The sequence below is a fragment of the Oncorhynchus mykiss genome, chromosome 15 (assembly GCF_013265735.2).
Source record: "Oncorhynchus mykiss isolate Arlee chromosome 15, USDA_OmykA_1.1, whole genome shotgun sequence".
Lineage (NCBI taxonomy): Eukaryota > Metazoa > Chordata > Actinopteri > Salmoniformes > Salmonidae > Oncorhynchus > Oncorhynchus mykiss.
Genome location: NC_048579.1, coordinates 67,701,456 through 67,719,235, shown reverse-complemented (window position 1 = coordinate 67,719,235; position 17,780 = coordinate 67,701,456). Strand labels below are relative to the sequence as shown.

The following is a 17,780-nucleotide window of genomic DNA, read 5'->3' as shown; positions in this document are numbered from 1 at the left end:
GAAGACAACCAAAGCTTTAGTTTCTAGACTATTATTTTACAGATGTATGTAGAATTTTTTGGGGGGAGATGTGATGGATCATTGGGGATCATTCGATATTCCCTTTATTTTGTTGATCATTGAAATCATCCCTTGTGAAGAGTCAACTCATTTAATTAAAGTTAAATTCGTAACTAAATCTATATATTTTTTCTATTGGAAGGATTTAATCATTTGCAATTATGCCTACTTATAGTAAGGAAAAATGGTTTGTTTCTGTCTCCATATGATATGGTAAATATATCCAATGCAAAAATATCTACATGGTATTAATATTAATTTGCCTATATTCCCGTTAATTCCCACGGAAAGTTTCCACCTCTGAATATTCCCCAAAATGTGCAACCCTACTGGTGACAAAGCAATGTTTGGTCTGTGATCATGTCCGGCCATTTACTTGCTAGGTCAGCATCACAAAATGCACAACTAATGACATCACAATCAACAACATAAACAAAAACAGGAGAAGGTCAACAGGAAATTGTAATACAATAGATATTTCAGAAATAACATGACAGCGCTCAAATCAGGAATTCTAGATCCTTCTGTAAAGATCATCATCCAACTAGCCATTTCAATACAGTGTGGCCATTCAGCTACCCAACACAGCCACATTGGGGCAGCAGTGTATCCCTGACGGATGGGGCAGTGTTGGAAAGTTACAGGTGACGCACTTGCAACTCACTGTGTGTGTGTCTTCTTACCTGACCCCAGAGGAGACTGCTAAAGCCCAGAAAGGTGCACCATAGCCACTGGTCGATGCTCAGGCCCACGCAGCTGAAAGGTTTGCCTCCCCACTGCACTATGACTATCTGAGAGGCCGGAGAGGAAAGAAACATATTTAGAGGTCAAGCTCATTTTCCTTCACGGTTTCTTGGTTTGCTGGTAATTCCATTTGACAGATATGCGTGTTATAACAGGTTTCATGTGTACCATGTATGAATATGGTTTGGGTTTCGTTTTTATTGATTCTTTATTTATCCAGGTGAGAGCCATTGAGATTACTAATTTAATTAAGGGAGCCCTGGCCTTTTTATATATGGCGAAGAACCCATCTTTCCCTGAACATCTGAAACCCTCTTCTAAGAGCATCTTAAATGAACTCCTAGCACTGGATTTGCTGATCACTACTTTAATGAGGGAAAATGTACTCACTACGACTGTGATGTAGTTGTCTCACCTAGCCATCTGAAGACAAATCAACTAATTGTAAGTCGCTCTAGACAAGAGCATCTATTAAATGACCAAAACATTATTTATTTTTTTTAAATGGTGCCTGTTTAAAGCAGTGAGCAACTCCAGCAAGCAGACATGCTACAGTCTGAAGACACTAGACACCAAGTGTTACCTGGATGATAAAGGTGCCAAAGACGATGGAGCAGAAGATGAGGTTGTTGAAGATGCCGTCGAAGACGTTGCGCTCGCCGTGGATCTTTCTGGCGTTGATCTCGTTGAAGAGCTGCAGGAGGACGAAGGTGTTGAAAATAATGGTGTAGTGCTCTGAGGGAGGCGAGTGGAGGGGTGCGTACCGCCCGCTGTCGATGTCAAAGATCTGCTCACCTGGGAGGGGGAGGAGAGAGAGAGAGAGAGAGAGAGAGAGGAGAGAGACGGAGGAGGTGAAGCGTTGACCCACTACCTTTTTGAAATATCTTTATTTTATCTAGATCACGTGTCAAACTCATTTCACAGAGGGTGTCTGCGGGTTTTTGCTCCTCCCTTGTACTTGACTGATGAATTAAGGTCACTAATTAGTAAGGAACTCCCCTCACCTGGTTGTTTAGGTCTTAATTGAAAGGAAAAAACTCAAACCTGCAGACACTAGGCCCTCTGTGGAATGATTTAAAGGTAGACTCAGTGTTATGATGTAGATGCACAAAGGAAACAGTATGGTGGGTCAATTTCCACAACTACTAAGAACGTTGAAGCATAAGGCTCAACTTCACCTCTGTTTTGGTCCGGTGGCTACCACGCACTAACAGCGTTAAAACGAACCCTTGCACATGTGCAGATACTGTGTGAGAGCAAGTGCTGCATCTTGCTCATCAGAATATCTGTGCCGCTGCTCGTGGTAGTCCCATTGAGATCAGAACACCTCTTTCACGTCAAAAGATCAGCAAATTTCACTTAAACGTTCAAATGTTCTCAGCCTTCTGCCGACTGAGGTTAATCTGACACTGGACAGTGAAATGTGTTGTTTTGCAGCCGTTGTACACGCCCCTGGAGCAACTTAAGGTTAAGTGCCTTGCTCAAGGGCACATCATCAGGTTCTTCACCTTGTCGGCTCAGGTATATGAACAAGCAACCTTTCGGTTACTGGCCCAACGCTCTAACCGCTAGCTTACCTCCCGCCCTCGTTAAGGTGGCAGTAAAGATGACACCATCAGAGAGCCAGTCAATCAAGACCGCCTAATACCCATGTGAAATTCCATGGCATATGGAAAGCTGTTTCAGCTCAGTGTGCAATTAGAGTGAGATGCAGAGAATGAAAAACACACACGCTTCTACACAGACACACTCTAGTACTTTACCTACGAAGAGCAGGGTGAAGATGATGATGAGCTGGTAGACTCCGTGGCCAAGGATGTTCTTCATCATGGTGCGGGAGATGAGGGGCTTGTTGCGGCCGTAAGGCTTCCTCAGCAGTAGAGACTCAGTGGGGGGCTCAGTGGCCAGGGCCAGGGAGGCAAAGGTGTCCATGATCAGGTTCACCCAGAGCATCTGGACAGCTTTCAGAGGAGAGTCCTGGCGGGAGAGAGGGAGGTAGGAAAAGGATAGGGGGAGACAGAGGGAAGGGAGTGGAAAGAGGAGAGATACAGAAAGGGGGGGGAGAGCAGGACAGAGAAAGATTACTCATGCAGTCAGTACTACTTACATAACATCCTCCACACTATCCAAACGTCAGACTGTAGACACACTGCACAAATCCAACCAAAGCTTTCAAAGAAGTGCAGGCCATAACACGAAGAGCAAATGCTGCCTGAGCAGTGATCATTGAAAGCTAAAAGACTTCAGTAGCCCACACACTGCTCAGAAATGACACAAATGGCTATACAGGTGTCCACTTGCTGACTCACCAGAGCTATTTGGGCTCCAGTAGAGGCAAACCACTTCACACCAGCAGAGGAGCTAACGAGCTACATACGTCCATATACACATTGACAGCTTAGCATGCTAGCAAAGCAGCTAGCTTCATACATTGTGCAGCTTAGCATGCTAGCAGAATGGCTAGCTACACACAGGTAAACACATTAGCATCTACACTAGCATTCAGTGTGTGTGTGTGTGTGTGTGTGTGTGTGTGTGTCTCTTGACCCATGTGGCCATCTAGTAAATGCTCAGCCACTCATCACTCATTATCTCAAAATTACAGCACTGTTGGATAATGCACACAGCTCAGGCCCGGAGCTTTAAATAGCTGTTTGTTCCGTTTCTATTGCAGGCCCATTTACCATTGTTTTACGCCTGGATGAGCACTAATTTGGCGGCTGCTGTGACCAACAGGTCAAATAGGGGTGGATGATTGCTACCTCTAGTCAGAGAACCTGAAAAGCAGCTCTGATCCAAGGGAATACATTACAATAAATTGGTTGCTCCATTTTGTACTGCCTCAGTCATTGTGGATACACACACACACACACTCTTGAGTCATAGGTGACAAATCTTGCCATTCAAGCTAAGGGAGGATAGATCCTGGTGCTGCTCCTGAGAACCAAACCCTCTAGTCCCCTCTGAATGCAAATCAAAACCAAGAGCACAGCGCTTAGTTTTTCTGCATATCACATACAATGAGTCATATCAACGCGCGACAGAGCTGCGGTGCTGTGCTCTGCTTGTTTCAGCCGAAGGTGGGGGAGGAGCAGGTGTGTGTGAGTCTGTGTGAGGCATGGAGGGAGAGAAAGTAGCCAAACCGACACGCGCTAGTTAGACAAACTTGTTGCTGCCATAGTTTATCTATCACACCATCTGGTGAAACGGATGTGTAGGCTACATGCCAGTCCTTTTTACGGGCGCACTCATAAAACTTGTATTAAAAAATAAATAATGCATTTTCTTCTCATTTAACCTTTAACTTGGCAAGTCAGTTGAGAACAAATTCTTATTTACAATGACGGCCTAGGAACAGTGGGTTAACTGCCTTGTTCAGGGGCAGAACGACAGATTTTTACCTTGTCAGCTTGGTGATTTGATCTAGCAACCTTTCGGTTACTGGCCCAACGCTCTAACCACTAGGCTACCTGCCTCCCCAATCTTGTAGGCTATGTACCAATGTCAGACAATTTTATTTCATTTCAGACAAATCTTTTTCATTATTAAAATAGGCCTATATTCTTCTTACAAATGAATACTCTCCCAATTAATGGAATCGCACCATCCGGTGGGATATCTGCATAACCGTGCCCATCCCTAGTTTGTGTGTTACCTGCGTGATGCAGGCGCCGGTGAAGGCCACGATGACGGCCACTACGTTAACGGTGAGCTGGAACTGGAGGAACTTGGAGATGCTGTCGTAGACGTTGCGGCCCCACATCACCGCCTTGACGATGCTGCTGAAATTGTCGTCCGTCAGGATGATGTCAGATGCCTCCTTGGCCACGTCTGTGCCGGCGATACCCTGCAGGTGACACACACACATTAAGTTCCATATTGAAGTTGTGCAGAGCCGTGGTCTAGTGTTAAAGCCCTCTGCTCTAGACACACATATTTCTCTCCCCGGAGACAAGGGTTCAATCCCCACTCCAAACCTTCATACCATTCCTCATATCCCCGTCTACCCCTCTGTCAACTCATAACGGTCTCATTAAGTCAAAATGCGTAAGAGAAACAAGAGTTCGATATTCAAGTAGTCGTAGCCCTATACACATGTAATTGCGGTGCAGTACGTTTGTTGTTACTGTTGATATGTGCCGATATGTGGGGGCCATTGGTCACTACAGAGTGTGATGTTATCAGTCAGTCAAATTTGTTGAACTTTAGTTCCACATCTTTCTCTCGTTTTTATGCATGATTACATTCATTGTGATGCTTTGTAAACATGCAGTAAATTACATCCATCAAGTTTACAATGCCAACATCGTTTTTGACTCCCCATATAAAAGTGCAGATTAAAGTTCTATCATGATCGTTATCTGACTCACGGTTATCTGGGCAGTATGAGATTCCATACAGTACGGGCAATCATTTACAGCCAACTAGTATCAACATGTTACTTTGTGATAGGACTGGCAGAGAAATGAGTCTCACCATGGCGAAGCCGACATCAGCTTTCTTCAAGGCGGGCCCGTCGTTGGTGCCGTCTCCTGTGACTGCTACCACCTGCCTCTGTTCTAAGACCGTACTGTCAATGATACCTGGGGGGAGAGAGAAAAATATTACCAAATAACATTTCAAATGACAGATTTCAGGACACTGTGACTTGTGAAAATGACATTTTTCATTTTCATCCTGAAAGAGCAAAGCGAAGTACCTTTGACTAATGTGTGCTTGTCGGTGGGTGAGGATCGTGCAAGTACTCTGAGTTTTGGCCAGATCTTATCAATGCGCTCTTGTTCAATCTAGAAGGGAAAAATTAGACTAATTAGCCTACAATCCCAATTCTTCATCTATCAACCATGTTGTTAGCTCATTACATTAGTCCATCAGGGCTAACTAACCCTACTAGGTTACTTAACACTGAAGTACAATGTCAAACAGGGCCGTGTTCATTAGGGCACGCAATGGAAAAAGGTCTCAAACCTTTTGCAATGGGAAATGAAAATAAGTCTTTCTTATTTGGTGATAATGAACACGACCTAGTTGATTGTGTTTTGGTGTAAAGCCACAACAATATATTTAACCCACCTCTCCCTTCTCGTTGCGGATCCGTCGGTTGAACTCCTTGCCTTCCATGCACAGGAACTCGTCTCCGGGCTGCAGGATGCCGCACTTGGTGGCGATGGCGCGGGCCGTGTTGATGTTGTCCCCGGTTACCATGCGTACCGTGATCCCGGCACGCTGACATTTCTTGATTGCATCCGGGACCTGGAGGGGCAGAGAGAGAGAGATGTTAATGTGACTGACTGGCTGCGAAATCCAGGTTTCCCGACAGCTGCAGGACTGTCCTAGCTTGCAGAGCTCAACCCTAGGCTCAGCTCAGGGAGTGTACACAAGTCTTCAGGTCTGGGGCAAGGTCACTGTACGAGCAAACCACTTCTGTTCCATAGGGAACAAGACATCCTCAATACACCATCTGGTTGCAATGGGTCTTTAACTTTCACCATAACAGGAGCTGTTGATAGACCATGTGTGAGGCTGACAGAGATTAACCATTAACTAGGACCCAGAGTTGTTCCTAGTCACTCTGAATGCCACATATCTATACTGATAAGAAACACACTTCGGGGTCAATGGAAATGTCAATAACACAATAACTCTGACATTTGCATACAACTGTGTGCAGAGGCTTGCTTCCTTTTCACTAGCCTCATGCCCTAGAAGCCATGTCGGGTGTGTGGTAGGTAAAGTACATCAGATTACTCCACTGTATCTTTGCTAATGTCAGTCTGCTTGTTTTGTTTGACTGTGGTCCATAAACTGACCTCGGGTCTGACTGGGTCCTCGATGCCCACCACACATACACAGGTCAGGCTGGTGAGGATGTCGTTCTCCTGGTCCCAGTCAGGCTCGCCCTCCGAGACAGGGAAGTCGCGGTACGCCAGGCAGATGGTGCGCAGGCCCTCTGAGGCCATGGGCTCAATCACCTTCTTCACCATGTCCTCTCTGTCCCGGGGACGAAACACCTTGGTCTCGCCGCTCGCCGTCAGGAGCTTAGAACACCTGGTGGTGGGGGAAAGAGCGAGAGAGGGACAGGGCGAGAGAGGGAGCAACAGACGGGTGTGATGGGTTAGAACCAGCGATGTGATAACACACAGCAGGAAGCCTGTTTCTCTGACTTCGTCCCAAACGGTACCCTAATCCCTACATAGTGCATTACATTTGACCAGACCCTATAGGTGGGTAAAAAGGAGCCATGTTTAGAGCCATTTGGGAGGCTTAGACTAATTTCTCCGGGCCTGTTTTTAAGAAGCTATGTTAAGGGGCTTGGTGGGATGCACTTGAACTACTTAGCGCTTAAGCCGAAAACAATTCCTTTGCAAGCCTGCCTGGCCACCTAGAACCTATGTTAAGCTCTTTGAATGAGAGGTGCTTAGTGCTCTACTAATTGTGTGCCATCCACTACAAAACCAAAGGTGTTCCATGTTTGTATGAGGTGATAACTTATACCCAATGATATTCTATACCGATAGTGTACATATGCCACTTAGCAGACCCGGTTGTCCAAACTAACTTACTGAATGCATACATTTTAGTATGTATGTGATCCATGTGGAAATTGAACCAACAACCTTGGCATTGCTAGCACAACGCTCTTTTCAACTGAGCCCCACAGGACCATATAATCCATACAGGGACTTAGACGTACACCAATTTACACTTCGTTTACCATTGATATCAATGTCTGACTAGTTAAGATTCACCCCACACCGAATACTGAGAGCAGCTTGATTTAGCTTTAAACCCAAACCTACTTCTTGAGGAGGATCTCAGAGGCTCCCTTGCTGAACATACGGAAGCTCCCGTCGGCGTTTTTCAGCACGGTGCTCATGGACTTCCTGCAGGAGTTGAAGGTGTAGACCTTGTAGAGCTTCTCCTCGGGGATCTCGTTGCGGATGGCCTGGTAGTCACGCTTCAGGTCATTAGCGAAGCCCAGCAAGGCACATTCGGTTTTGTTGCCCACCTGGCGCGGCAGACCACCTTCCTTCTCCGGAGACTGGTTACAGAGAGAGACACACCAAGTAGCACGTAAGGGTCGTGTTCAGTTGGCACAAAACAGAAGAAACCGGTACCAAACGGATGCAATGAGGAGGTACCGTCTGTACTTGCCCAACAAGAAAAAAAGCTGGTCTTCCGTTGGAAAATGTTTTGCTACGGCATGGCCTAATGATTAGGACCCAGGTCATGTTGGAGACTATTAACAGCACATTCAGTCATCTCATACTAGTGATTTGTTACTGACATGACATTTACAAGCAAAACTCCTACCCCACATTTAATCTTCAACAACATCTGTTCTAAACCCATCAGTGACTGCACATCGATAGCGCGCACACACACACGCCTGTGCAGTACACCATTTCTCGAGGCAACCTCCCTCACCATAATGTTGGTGGTGTAGGCGCTGTTGACGCTGATGCCCAGGACAAGGATGTCCATGATGGAGGCGGGGATGAGCTGGGGCTCAGGCACGTTGCGGTAGTGCTTGTCGGCCACGTAGGCCTGCACCACCGTCATGCGGTTCATGGTCAGCGTGCCCGTCTTGTCCGAGCAGATGGCCGTAGCGTTGCCCATGGTCTCACAGGCGTCCAGGTGACGCACCAGGTTGTTGTCTTTCATCATTTTCTGTTAGGAAGAAGACAGGGGGAGGGAGAAGGGGAGACATCATGAAAAAGGTCATTGAATTAAATATGAGCTGCAGAAGGTAAATATGAGCTGCTGAAGGGGTCAAAAGCCTAAAAATAGAAAGGGACGGTTTAACTAAGCTTTTCCATTCAACAGTACTGCAGTGGCATCCTCTCCTCTCTGCAACAAACGCTGTTGTAAAGCCAACCGGCTTTAATGTATCATGGAAGGCTAGCCTCTTAAAGCTACAATCTTAGCTAAGTGAAGGGCTAACCTACTATGCAAGCGAATGAAGCTTGAGTTAACAGGTAAAGCTCGTTGGCAGTGGGTCTGTTCACACTGCTCGCGGTAAAAAGCTACACCAGGAAGTTAACTGATGAATTGTAACCTTGGACAGCCACAATGGCTGGACGATATGGCCTAAAAAAAATGTATGTTTTCAAACTTATGGGTGAGTCATGATATACACTTTATATAAAGGTATGTTGATACCCCTTCAAATTTGTGTATTGTGCTATTTCAGCCACAAAATGTTGCTGACAGGTGTATAAAATCGAGCACACCGCCATGCAATCTCCATAGACAAACATTGGCAGTAGAATGGCCTTACTGAAGAGCTCATTGACTTTCAACGTGGCACCGTCATAGGATGCCACCTTTCAGTTCATCAAATTTCTGCCCTGCTAGTGCTGCACCGGTCAACTGTAAGTGCTGTTATTGTGAAGTGGAAACGTCTAGGAGAAACAACGGCTCAGCCACGAAGTGGTAGGCCACATAAGCTCACAGAACGGGAGCGCCGAGTGCTGAAGCGCGTAAAAAGCATCTGTCCTCGGTTGCAACACTCACTACCAAGTTCCAAACTACCTCTGGAAGCAACGTCAGCACAAGAACGGTTAGTCGGGAGCTTCATGAAATGGGTTTCCATGGCCGAGCAGCCGCACACATGCCTAAGATTACCATGCACAATGCCAAGCGTCGGCTGGAGTGGTGTAAAGCTTGCCGCCATTGGACTCCGGAGCAGTGTAAATGCGTTCTCTGGAGTGATGAATCACGCTTCACCATCTAGCAGTCTGACGGATTTATCTGGGTTTGGTGAATGCCAAGAGAACGCTACCTGCCCGAATACATAGTGCCAACTTTAAAGTTTGGTGGAGGAAGAATAATAGGTCTGGGACTGTTTTTCATGGTTCGGGCTAGGCCACTTAGTTCCAGTTAAGGGAAATCTTATTGTGACAGCATATAATGACATTCGATATGATTCTGTGCTTCCAACAGTTTGGGGAAGGCCCTTTCCGGTTTCAGCATTACAACAACCCCATGCAAAACGGGGTCCATACAGAAATGGTTTGTTGAGATCGGTGTGGAAGAACTTAACTGGCCTGCACAAAGCCCTGATCGAACACATTTGGGATGAATTGGAATGCCAACTGGGAGACAGGCCTAATCACCCAACATCAGTGCCAGACCTCACTAACGCTTGTGGCTGAACAGAAGCAAGTCCCCGCAGCAATGTTCCAAAATCTAGTGGAATGCCTTCCCAGAAGAGTGGAGGCTGTTATAGCAGCAAAGGGGGGACCAACTCCATATGAATGCCCATGATTTTGGAATGAGATTTTTGATGAAAAAAAAAATACAATTTTCTCTAAATAAGCTTCGTCTTCAATACAGTGCATTTCAAACAGTCAGGAATAATTAAATGATACCTAGGCTAAATATAAGCCTTCCACAACCATAACACCCACTAATTATTTAATACAAATAGTTTAACTTGCTTTTTTGCAATAATCACTGATCTGGCTTTCAAGTCTATGAAAATGCCATTTTTGTAACAAATGTAACCAAAAGGACAGGGTTGCAAGATCGAATCCCTGAGCTGACAAGGTACAAATCTGTCGTTCTGCCCCTGAACAAGTCCGTCATTGTAAATAAGAATATGTTCTTTAACGGTCTTGCCTAGTTAAATAAAGGTAAAATATATATATATATAAATAAAATAACCATGCATAATGCACATCCACTAATAATGACTAACTTCTTACAACAGGCATTAATAGAAACCCAACACAGGTCTCATAAACAATCTCTCAAGCACAAGCCTACATGCTACTGAGTAGCCAGCTAATCTTTATATTTACTCCATATATATTCACAGCCCTGACAGACACTCCATATTCAGACAACTACAACCAATAAAATGGCTTATTGTCTGGTATAGTGCTTTTGCCGCAGACCCTGAGGCGGAAGGGGAACCTACTTTGACGGAGTAGGCCAGGGAGATGGTGACGGCCAGGGGAAGACCCTCGGGGACGGCCACCACCAGCACGGTGACGCCGATGATGAAGAACTTGACGAAGAACTGGATGTAGATGGGTGTGCAGTCCTTGTGCCAGGGCAGGCCCTGCACCCAGAAGGTGTCCACCACAAACAACACCACCAGGATGATGACCGTGATGGCAGACATCACCAGGCCTAGAGAGAACACAGTAGTGAGACTCATCACTCTTCATCCACAATATAAATCAACAGGAGTGTAATCATTACGCCCATTCTGTTGCCAAAACGGTTACTGTCAACGGAAAGTGTTTTGCAACCAAAACTAAAGTTTCTATTGGACAAATTAAGGTACATCCCTCCAAGTTGTTCTGTTAGTTTCCATTTGGTTCTAAAACAGTTTCCGATGCAAGAGGTAATGAATACACCCCAGGTCTTCCTACTAGACTACAGAGTACTGACCAGAACCTCAGAGAGCGCGACTGCAAGAGAAAGGGGGGAGAGAGAGCGAAACCGCAAAAGAGCAGGGGGAGAGAGAACAACGGGGGAGAGGGGATAGAGAGGGCGGGCGACGGCGAGAGAGAGAAAGCGAGAGAGAGAGCGAGAGAGAGAGAGCGCGAGACAGCGAGAGAGAGAGCGCGAGACAGCGAGAGAGAGAGCGCGAGACAGCGAGAGAGAGCGCGAGACAGCGAGAGAGAGAGCGCGAGACAGCGAGAGCGCGAGACAGCGAGAGAGAGCGAGACAGCGAGAGAGAGAGCGAGACAGCGAGAGAGAGAGCGAGACAGCGAGAGAGAGAGCGAGACAGCGAGAGAGAGAGCGAGACAGCGAGAGAGAGAGAGCGAGACAGCGAGAGAGAGAGCGAGACAGCGAGAGAGAGAGAGCGAGACAGCGAGAGAGAGAGCGAGACAGCGAGAGAGAGAGCGAGATAGCGAGAGAGAGAGAGAGCGAGACAGCGAGAGAGAGCGAGACAGCGAGAGAGAGCGAGACAGCGAGAGAGAGAGCGAGACAGCGAGAGAGAGAGCGAGACAGCGAGAGAGAGAGCGAGACAGCGAGAGAGAGAGCGAGACAGCGAGAGAGAGAGCGAGACAGCGAGAGAGAGAGCGAGACAGCGAGAGAGAGAGCGCGACAGCGAGAGAGAGAGCGCGACAGCGAGAGAGAGAGCGCGACAGCGAGAGCGCGAGACAGCGAGAGAGAGAGCGCGAGACAGCGAGAGAGAGCGCGAGACAGCGAGAGAGAGAGCGCGACAGCGAGAGTGCGAGACAGCGAGAGAGAGAGCGCGAGACAGCGAGAGAGAGAGAGCGAGACAGCGAGAGCGCGAGACAGCGAGAGAGAGCGAGACAGCGAGAGAGAGCGAGACAGCGAGAGAGAGCGAGACAGCGAGAGAGAGAGCGAGACAGCGAGAGAGAGAGCGAGACAGCGAGAGAGAGAGCGAGACAGCGAGAGAGAGAGCGAGACAGCGAGAGAGAGAGCGCGACAGCGAGAGAGAGAGCGCGACAGCGAGAGCGCGAGACAGCGAGAGAGAGAGCGCGAGACAGCGAGAGAGAGCGCGAGACAGCGAGAGAGAGCGCGAGACAGCGAGAGAGAGAGCGCGACAGCGAGAGCGCGAGACAGCGAGAGAGAGCGCGACAGCGAGAGCGCGAGACAGCGAGAGAGAGAGCGCGAGACAGCGAGAGCGAGACAGCGAGAGAGAGACAGCGAGAGAGAGCGAGAGAGCGAGAGAGAGCGACAGCGAGAGCGCGAGACAGAGAGCGCGAGACAGCGAGAGAGAGAGAGCGAGACAGCGAGAGAGAGAGAGCGAGACAGCGAGAGAGAGAGAGCGAGACAGCGAGAGAGAGAGAGCGAGACAGCGAGAGAGAGAGAGCGAGACAGCGAGAGAGAGAGAGCGAGCGAGAGAGAGCGAGAGAGAGAGCGAGAGAGAGAGAGAGCGAGAGAGAGCGCGAGACAGCGAGAGAGAGCGCGAGACAGCGAGAGAGAGCGCGAGACAGCGAGAGAGAGAGCGCGAGACAGCGAGCGAGAGAGCGAGACAGCGAGCGCGAGAGCGAGACAGCGAGAGAGAGCGAGAGAGAGAGAGCGAGACAGCGAGAGAGAGAGCGAGAGAGAGAGCGAGCGAGAGAGAGAGCGAGAGAGAGCGAGAGAGAGAGCGCGAGACAGCGAGAGAGAGAGAGAGAGACAGCGAGAGAGAGAGAGAGAGACAGCGAGAGAGAGAGAGAGAGACAGCGAGAGAGAGAGAGAGAGACAGCGAGAGAGCGAGACAGCGAGAGAGCGAGACAGCGAGAGAGAGAGCGAGAGAGACAGCGAGAGAGAGAGAGAGCGAGAGAGAGAGACAGCGAGAGAGAGAGAGAGCGAGAGAGAGAGACAGCGAGAGAGAGAGAGAGCGAGACAGCGAGAGAGCGAGACAGCGAGAGAGAGCGAGACAGCGAGAGCGAGACAGCGAGAGAGAGAGAGAGAGAGAGCGAGACAGCGAGAGAGAGAGCGAGACAGCGAGAGAGAGCGAGACAGCGAGAGAGAGAGCGAGACAGCGAGAGAGAGAGAGAGAGCGAGACAGCGAGAGAGAGAGAGAGAGCGAGACAGCGAGCGCGAGACAGCGAGAGAGAGAGAGAGAGACAGCGAGAGAGAGAGAGAGACAGCGAGAGAGAGAGAGAGAGACAGCGAGAGAGAGAGAGAGAGACAGCGAGAGAGCGAGACAGCGAGAGAGAGAGCGAGAGAGACAGCGAGAGAGAGAGCGAGAGAGAGAGACAGCGAGAGAGAGAGAGAGCGAGAGAGAGAGACAGCGAGAGAGCGAGACAGCGAGAGAGAGCGAGACAGCGAGAGCGAGACAGCGAGAGAGAGAGAGAGAGAGAGCGAGACAGCGAGAGAGAGAGAGAGAGAGCGAGACAGCGAGAGAGAGAGAGAGAGAGAGCGAGACAGCGAGAGAGAGAGAGAGAGAGAGAGAGCGAGACAGCGAGAGAGAGAGCGAGACAGCGAGAGAGAGAGAGAGAGCGAGACAGCGAGAGAGAGAGAGAGAGCGAGACAGCGAGAGAGAGAGAGCGAGACAGCGAGAGAGAGAGAGAGAGACAGCGAGAGAGAGCGAGAGAGAGAGAGCGAGACAGCGAGAGAGAGAGAGCGAGACAGCGAGAGAGAGAGAGCGAGACAGCGAGAGAGAGAGAGCGAGACAGCGAGAGAGAGAGAGCGAGACAGCGAGAGAGAGAGAGAGCGAGAAAGAGAGAGCGAGAAAGAGAGAGCGAGACAGCGAGAAAGAGAGAGAGCGAGACAGCGAGAAAGAGAGAGAGCGAGACAGCGAGACAGCGAGAGAGAGAGAGCGAGACAGCGAGAGAGAGAGAGAGAGAGAGCGAGACAGCGAGAGAGAGAGAGCGAGAGAGAGAGAGCGAGACAGCGAGAGAGAGAGAGCGAGACAGCGAGAGAGAGAGAGCGAGACAGCGAGAGAGAGAGAGCGAGACAGCGAGAGAGAGAGAGCGAGACAGCGAGAGAGAGAGAGCGAGACAGCGAGAGCGAGACAGCGAGAGAGAGAGAGCGAGACAGCGAGAGAGAGAGAGCGAGACAGCGAGAGAGAGAGAGCGAGACAGCGAGAGAGAGAGCGAGACAGCGAGAGAGAGAGCGAGACAGCGAGAGAGAGAGCGAGAGAGAGAGAGAGCGAGACAGCGAGAGAGAGAGAGCGAGACAGCGAGAGCGAGACAGCGAGAGAGAGAGAGCGAGACAGCGAGAGAGAGAGAGCGAGACAGCGAGAGAGAGAGAGCGAGACAGCGAGACAGCGAGAGAGAGACAGCGAGAGAGAGAGCGAGACAGCGAGAGAGAGCGAGACAGCGAGAGAGAGAGAGCGAGAGAGAGAGAGCGAGACAGCGAGAGAGAGAGAGCGAGACAGCGAGAGAGAGAGAGAGCGAGACAGCGAGAGAGAGACAGCGAGAGAGCGAGAGAGAGAGAGCGAGAGAGAGAGAGAGAGACAGCGAGAGAGCGAGAGAGAGACAGCGAGAGAGCGAGAGAGAGACAGCGAGACAGCGAGAGAGCGAGACAGCGAGAGAGCGAGACAGCGAGAGAGCGAGAGAGCGAGAGAGCGAGACAGCGAGAGAGCGAGACAGCGAGAGAGCGAGACAGCGAGACAGCGAGACAGCGAGACAGCGAGACAGCGAGACAGCGAGACAGCGAGAGAGCGAGACAGCGAGAGAGCGAGAGAGCGAGAGAGCGAGAGAGCGAGAGAGCGAGACAGCGAGAGAGCGAGAGAAAGCGAGACAGCGAGAGAGAGCGAGACAGCGAGAGAGAGCGAGACAGCGAGAGAGCGAGACAGCGAGAGAGAGAGAGCGAGACAGCGAGACAGCGAGAGAGAGAGAGCGAGACAGCGAGAGAGAGAGAGCGAGACAGCGAGAGAGAGAGAGCGAGACAGCGAGAGAGAGAGAGCGAGACAGCGAGAGAGAGAGAGCGAGACAGCGAGAGACAGAGAGCGAGACAGCGAGAGACAGAGAGCGAGACAGCGAGAGACAGAGAGCGAGACAGCGAGAGACAGAGAGCGAGACAGCGAGAGAGAGAGAGCGAGACAGCGAGAGAGAGAGAGCGAGACAGCGAGAGAGAGAGAGCGAGACAGCGAGCGACAGTGTGAGAGAAAAGAGAAGAAGTTCACTGACCGGCTTTGCCAATTTGTACTGCTAATTTGGTTAGCTTCCCCTGGAGAACGGACTTCTCCTTCTTCTCCTTCAAGTTGGATTTCCTCTTCTCGTCGATGTCGACTTCGTCGCTGTTGAGCGGCTGCATCTCCATGGCGGCTCCGTCCGCGGCTTTAGCTGAGGGGGAGAGAAGAGAGGAGACGTTGACTTAAAGGTTGGACTGATTCAGAATGGAGGTACTCCTACTGCAGTTTCAATTACCAGCCCTCAAGTGTGAGAACGCCTCTAGTTTTCATGTTTTAGTTCTAATCAACTGGACTGTTTTGCCAACCAATTAGCTGTTGAATGAACTAGCAGTTAGGAAGGAAAACCAGCACTAGTAGCCTTGCCTTTCTGCCTACCTGGCTCATGTTCAGCAGGCAACAAGCGCAAACTAAGATTTTGAAACAGGATTTACAGGTACAACTTACAATCAAATGGCCCATTGTAATTTTTGTATTTCAAAACATTTCTTACTTCATGCCTACTGACCATAACCTGATTACTGTTCATTCTTGTATGTTCATTTAAAAAAGCAAGTCACTGCACAACTGTTAAAGCAAACAAACTTTGGACATAGAAGTTGAGGGGGGCGGGGTTGAGATAAGCAAGTTGGAAAATCAATGACTAGTAGTTCCATCTCTCCAGTCCTTTAGTGTGATTCAATAAGGAGTCATTTTCAAAGAGACTTAACAGGGTGCCATATTTTTTGCAAACCTTTTCTTTAGGCTTTGGCTTCTATTCACAGAGGAGTGCTTTTGGAAGGGAACTTGGGGTAAAAGTCATCGCAATTTTGAGTCCGGTCCAAAATGTAATTTGGTAGGAATCTAATTACCATATTCCCACTCAGAGAGCAGCAGCCCTGGGATCTGTGGAATCCGCTGGGACAGTGGCCAGACAGACACCATGTCAATTCCTCTAAAGCCCCCTTCCCTCCCAGGTTTGAAAACGTCAGCAGACACCTTGACTCATCTGACCAAGTAACATAGAAGACGCTGAGCCCCTGGTCTGACGGTGGACAGGCGGGCTAGGCAGGCCAGCAGGGCTGATCTCTTACCCAACTCTCCAAATGATAAAATCATTATCTCTAGCCCTGCCAGGGCTAGCACTGCAGGGGAGGATACCTGTGTCGGCTTTACCACTGTCTCTCTCCCAGCCCTGGACTGACTGAACAGTCATTATATACCGTCTGTCTCTCTCCCAGCCCTGGACTGACTGAATAGTCATTATATACTGTCTGTCTCTCTCTCTCCCAGCCCTGGACTGACTGAACAGTCATTACATATCACCAATCGATTCTATCCCCAGGCTCCTCCCTTGCTGATGCCAGGAGCCACACAGCCAGCATCTGCAGGATGGGTGCCACAATATTCCCAGGTGGTGTGTTCTGCATTTACACAGCCTGTAATCCCAGACTGAAGGATTATTCTGCTCACTCCTGGCAAAGAGAGAATCTGTGCACAAAGGAGCAGCGCCAGGACCTCAATGAACAGGCTCCGCTAGCTAACAGCACAGCTGGCGCTCTGTAGACACTGGCTGACTCAATGGACTTTAGAGAGCTGGGTCTCACGGTCGTACAATAGCATGACGCTGAACAGCTGACAAGGTCTATGAGTACTATAGAATGAAGGGTTCAGATTGGACAGCTACGTCCTCAATCAATAAGAGAGAGAAACAGGGAGCGAGAAGGCCAAAAAGAAGATGCTCTTCCCCAAGATTGTTACAGAGCTGTAATCTCCTCGCTAAATCGCCATAGCTGAATTCAACAGCACCTGCCGCTAAATTCTTGGCGAGGCAAGGGAGAGAGGGCGAGAGAGAGAAGGTAACATACTGGCCCAGACTAGACAATGAATGGACCAGTCACGGGCACGCGCACTCTGACCCACAAGGCCACAGAGTAGCATGGGGAAACAACCTGACCCGATACAGATTAAGCTACTTCTACTGACACCAGGCTAAGCGACAGATCAAGGTTTAACTAAAATCCAATACTGTTAAATGGCTGAGGAGAAGGCAATAATGTAGAGCAAAACAGATCAAGGTACTGTAGCAGCGTGCAACCAAGTCAAAGGGAAATGAAAACGCACTCCGGCCTGTTACACTCACCTTTCTTGCGGTTTTCGGCTGCTCCATCTTGCTCTGTGGATGGAAAGTAAAATCCAGAGGAATAGAGTCAGTCACTTATTGGGGAGCAACTTGCAAACGGCTGCAATTCTGACCAATTTAATATACTTCCAATTATGTAAATCTCACATCTTGATTTGATACCGTGAGAGACGCCAATCATTTTTATGAGAAGCCAAACAGATGAATGCTGGGATTGCATTATGACACGCACATTCTAAATCAGATCCTACAGCCAATAGGCCATTCTTACACCCTCGCCTCATACCAAACAAGTCC

The 17,780-nt window shown here is 49.2% G+C and overlaps 1 protein-coding gene across 6 annotated transcripts in view; it reads right to left on the bottom strand.

The window, feature by feature from the left end:
* The window catches only part of LOC110490600 (plasma membrane calcium-transporting ATPase 1), a 60,497-nt gene that overhangs the window by 13,747 nt on the left and 28,970 nt on the right, over nucleotides 1–17,780 (bottom strand). For all 6 annotated transcript variants that reach the window (XM_036945055.1, XM_036945057.1, XM_036945056.1 and 3 more), the window contains exons 7-19: nucleotides 17,484–17,516; nucleotides 15,360–15,515; nucleotides 10,730–10,944; nucleotides 8,233–8,475; nucleotides 7,605–7,846; nucleotides 6,615–6,852; nucleotides 5,878–6,057; nucleotides 5,504–5,591; nucleotides 5,281–5,387; nucleotides 4,460–4,651; nucleotides 2,568–2,781; nucleotides 1,388–1,599; nucleotides 744–851 (exon numbers count right to left, since the gene is read on the bottom strand). In XM_036945055.1, coding sequence (XP_036800950.1) covers nucleotides 744–851; nucleotides 1,388–1,599; nucleotides 2,568–2,781; nucleotides 4,460–4,651; nucleotides 5,281–5,387; nucleotides 5,504–5,591; nucleotides 5,878–6,057; nucleotides 6,615–6,852; nucleotides 7,605–7,846; nucleotides 8,233–8,475; nucleotides 10,730–10,944; nucleotides 15,360–15,515; nucleotides 17,484–17,516 — 2,228 coding nt within the window. The remainder of the gene's footprint in view (nucleotides 1–743; nucleotides 852–1,387; nucleotides 1,600–2,567; nucleotides 2,782–4,459; nucleotides 4,652–5,280; nucleotides 5,388–5,503; nucleotides 5,592–5,877; nucleotides 6,058–6,614; nucleotides 6,853–7,604; nucleotides 7,847–8,232; nucleotides 8,476–10,729; nucleotides 10,945–15,359; nucleotides 15,516–17,483; nucleotides 17,517–17,780) is intronic.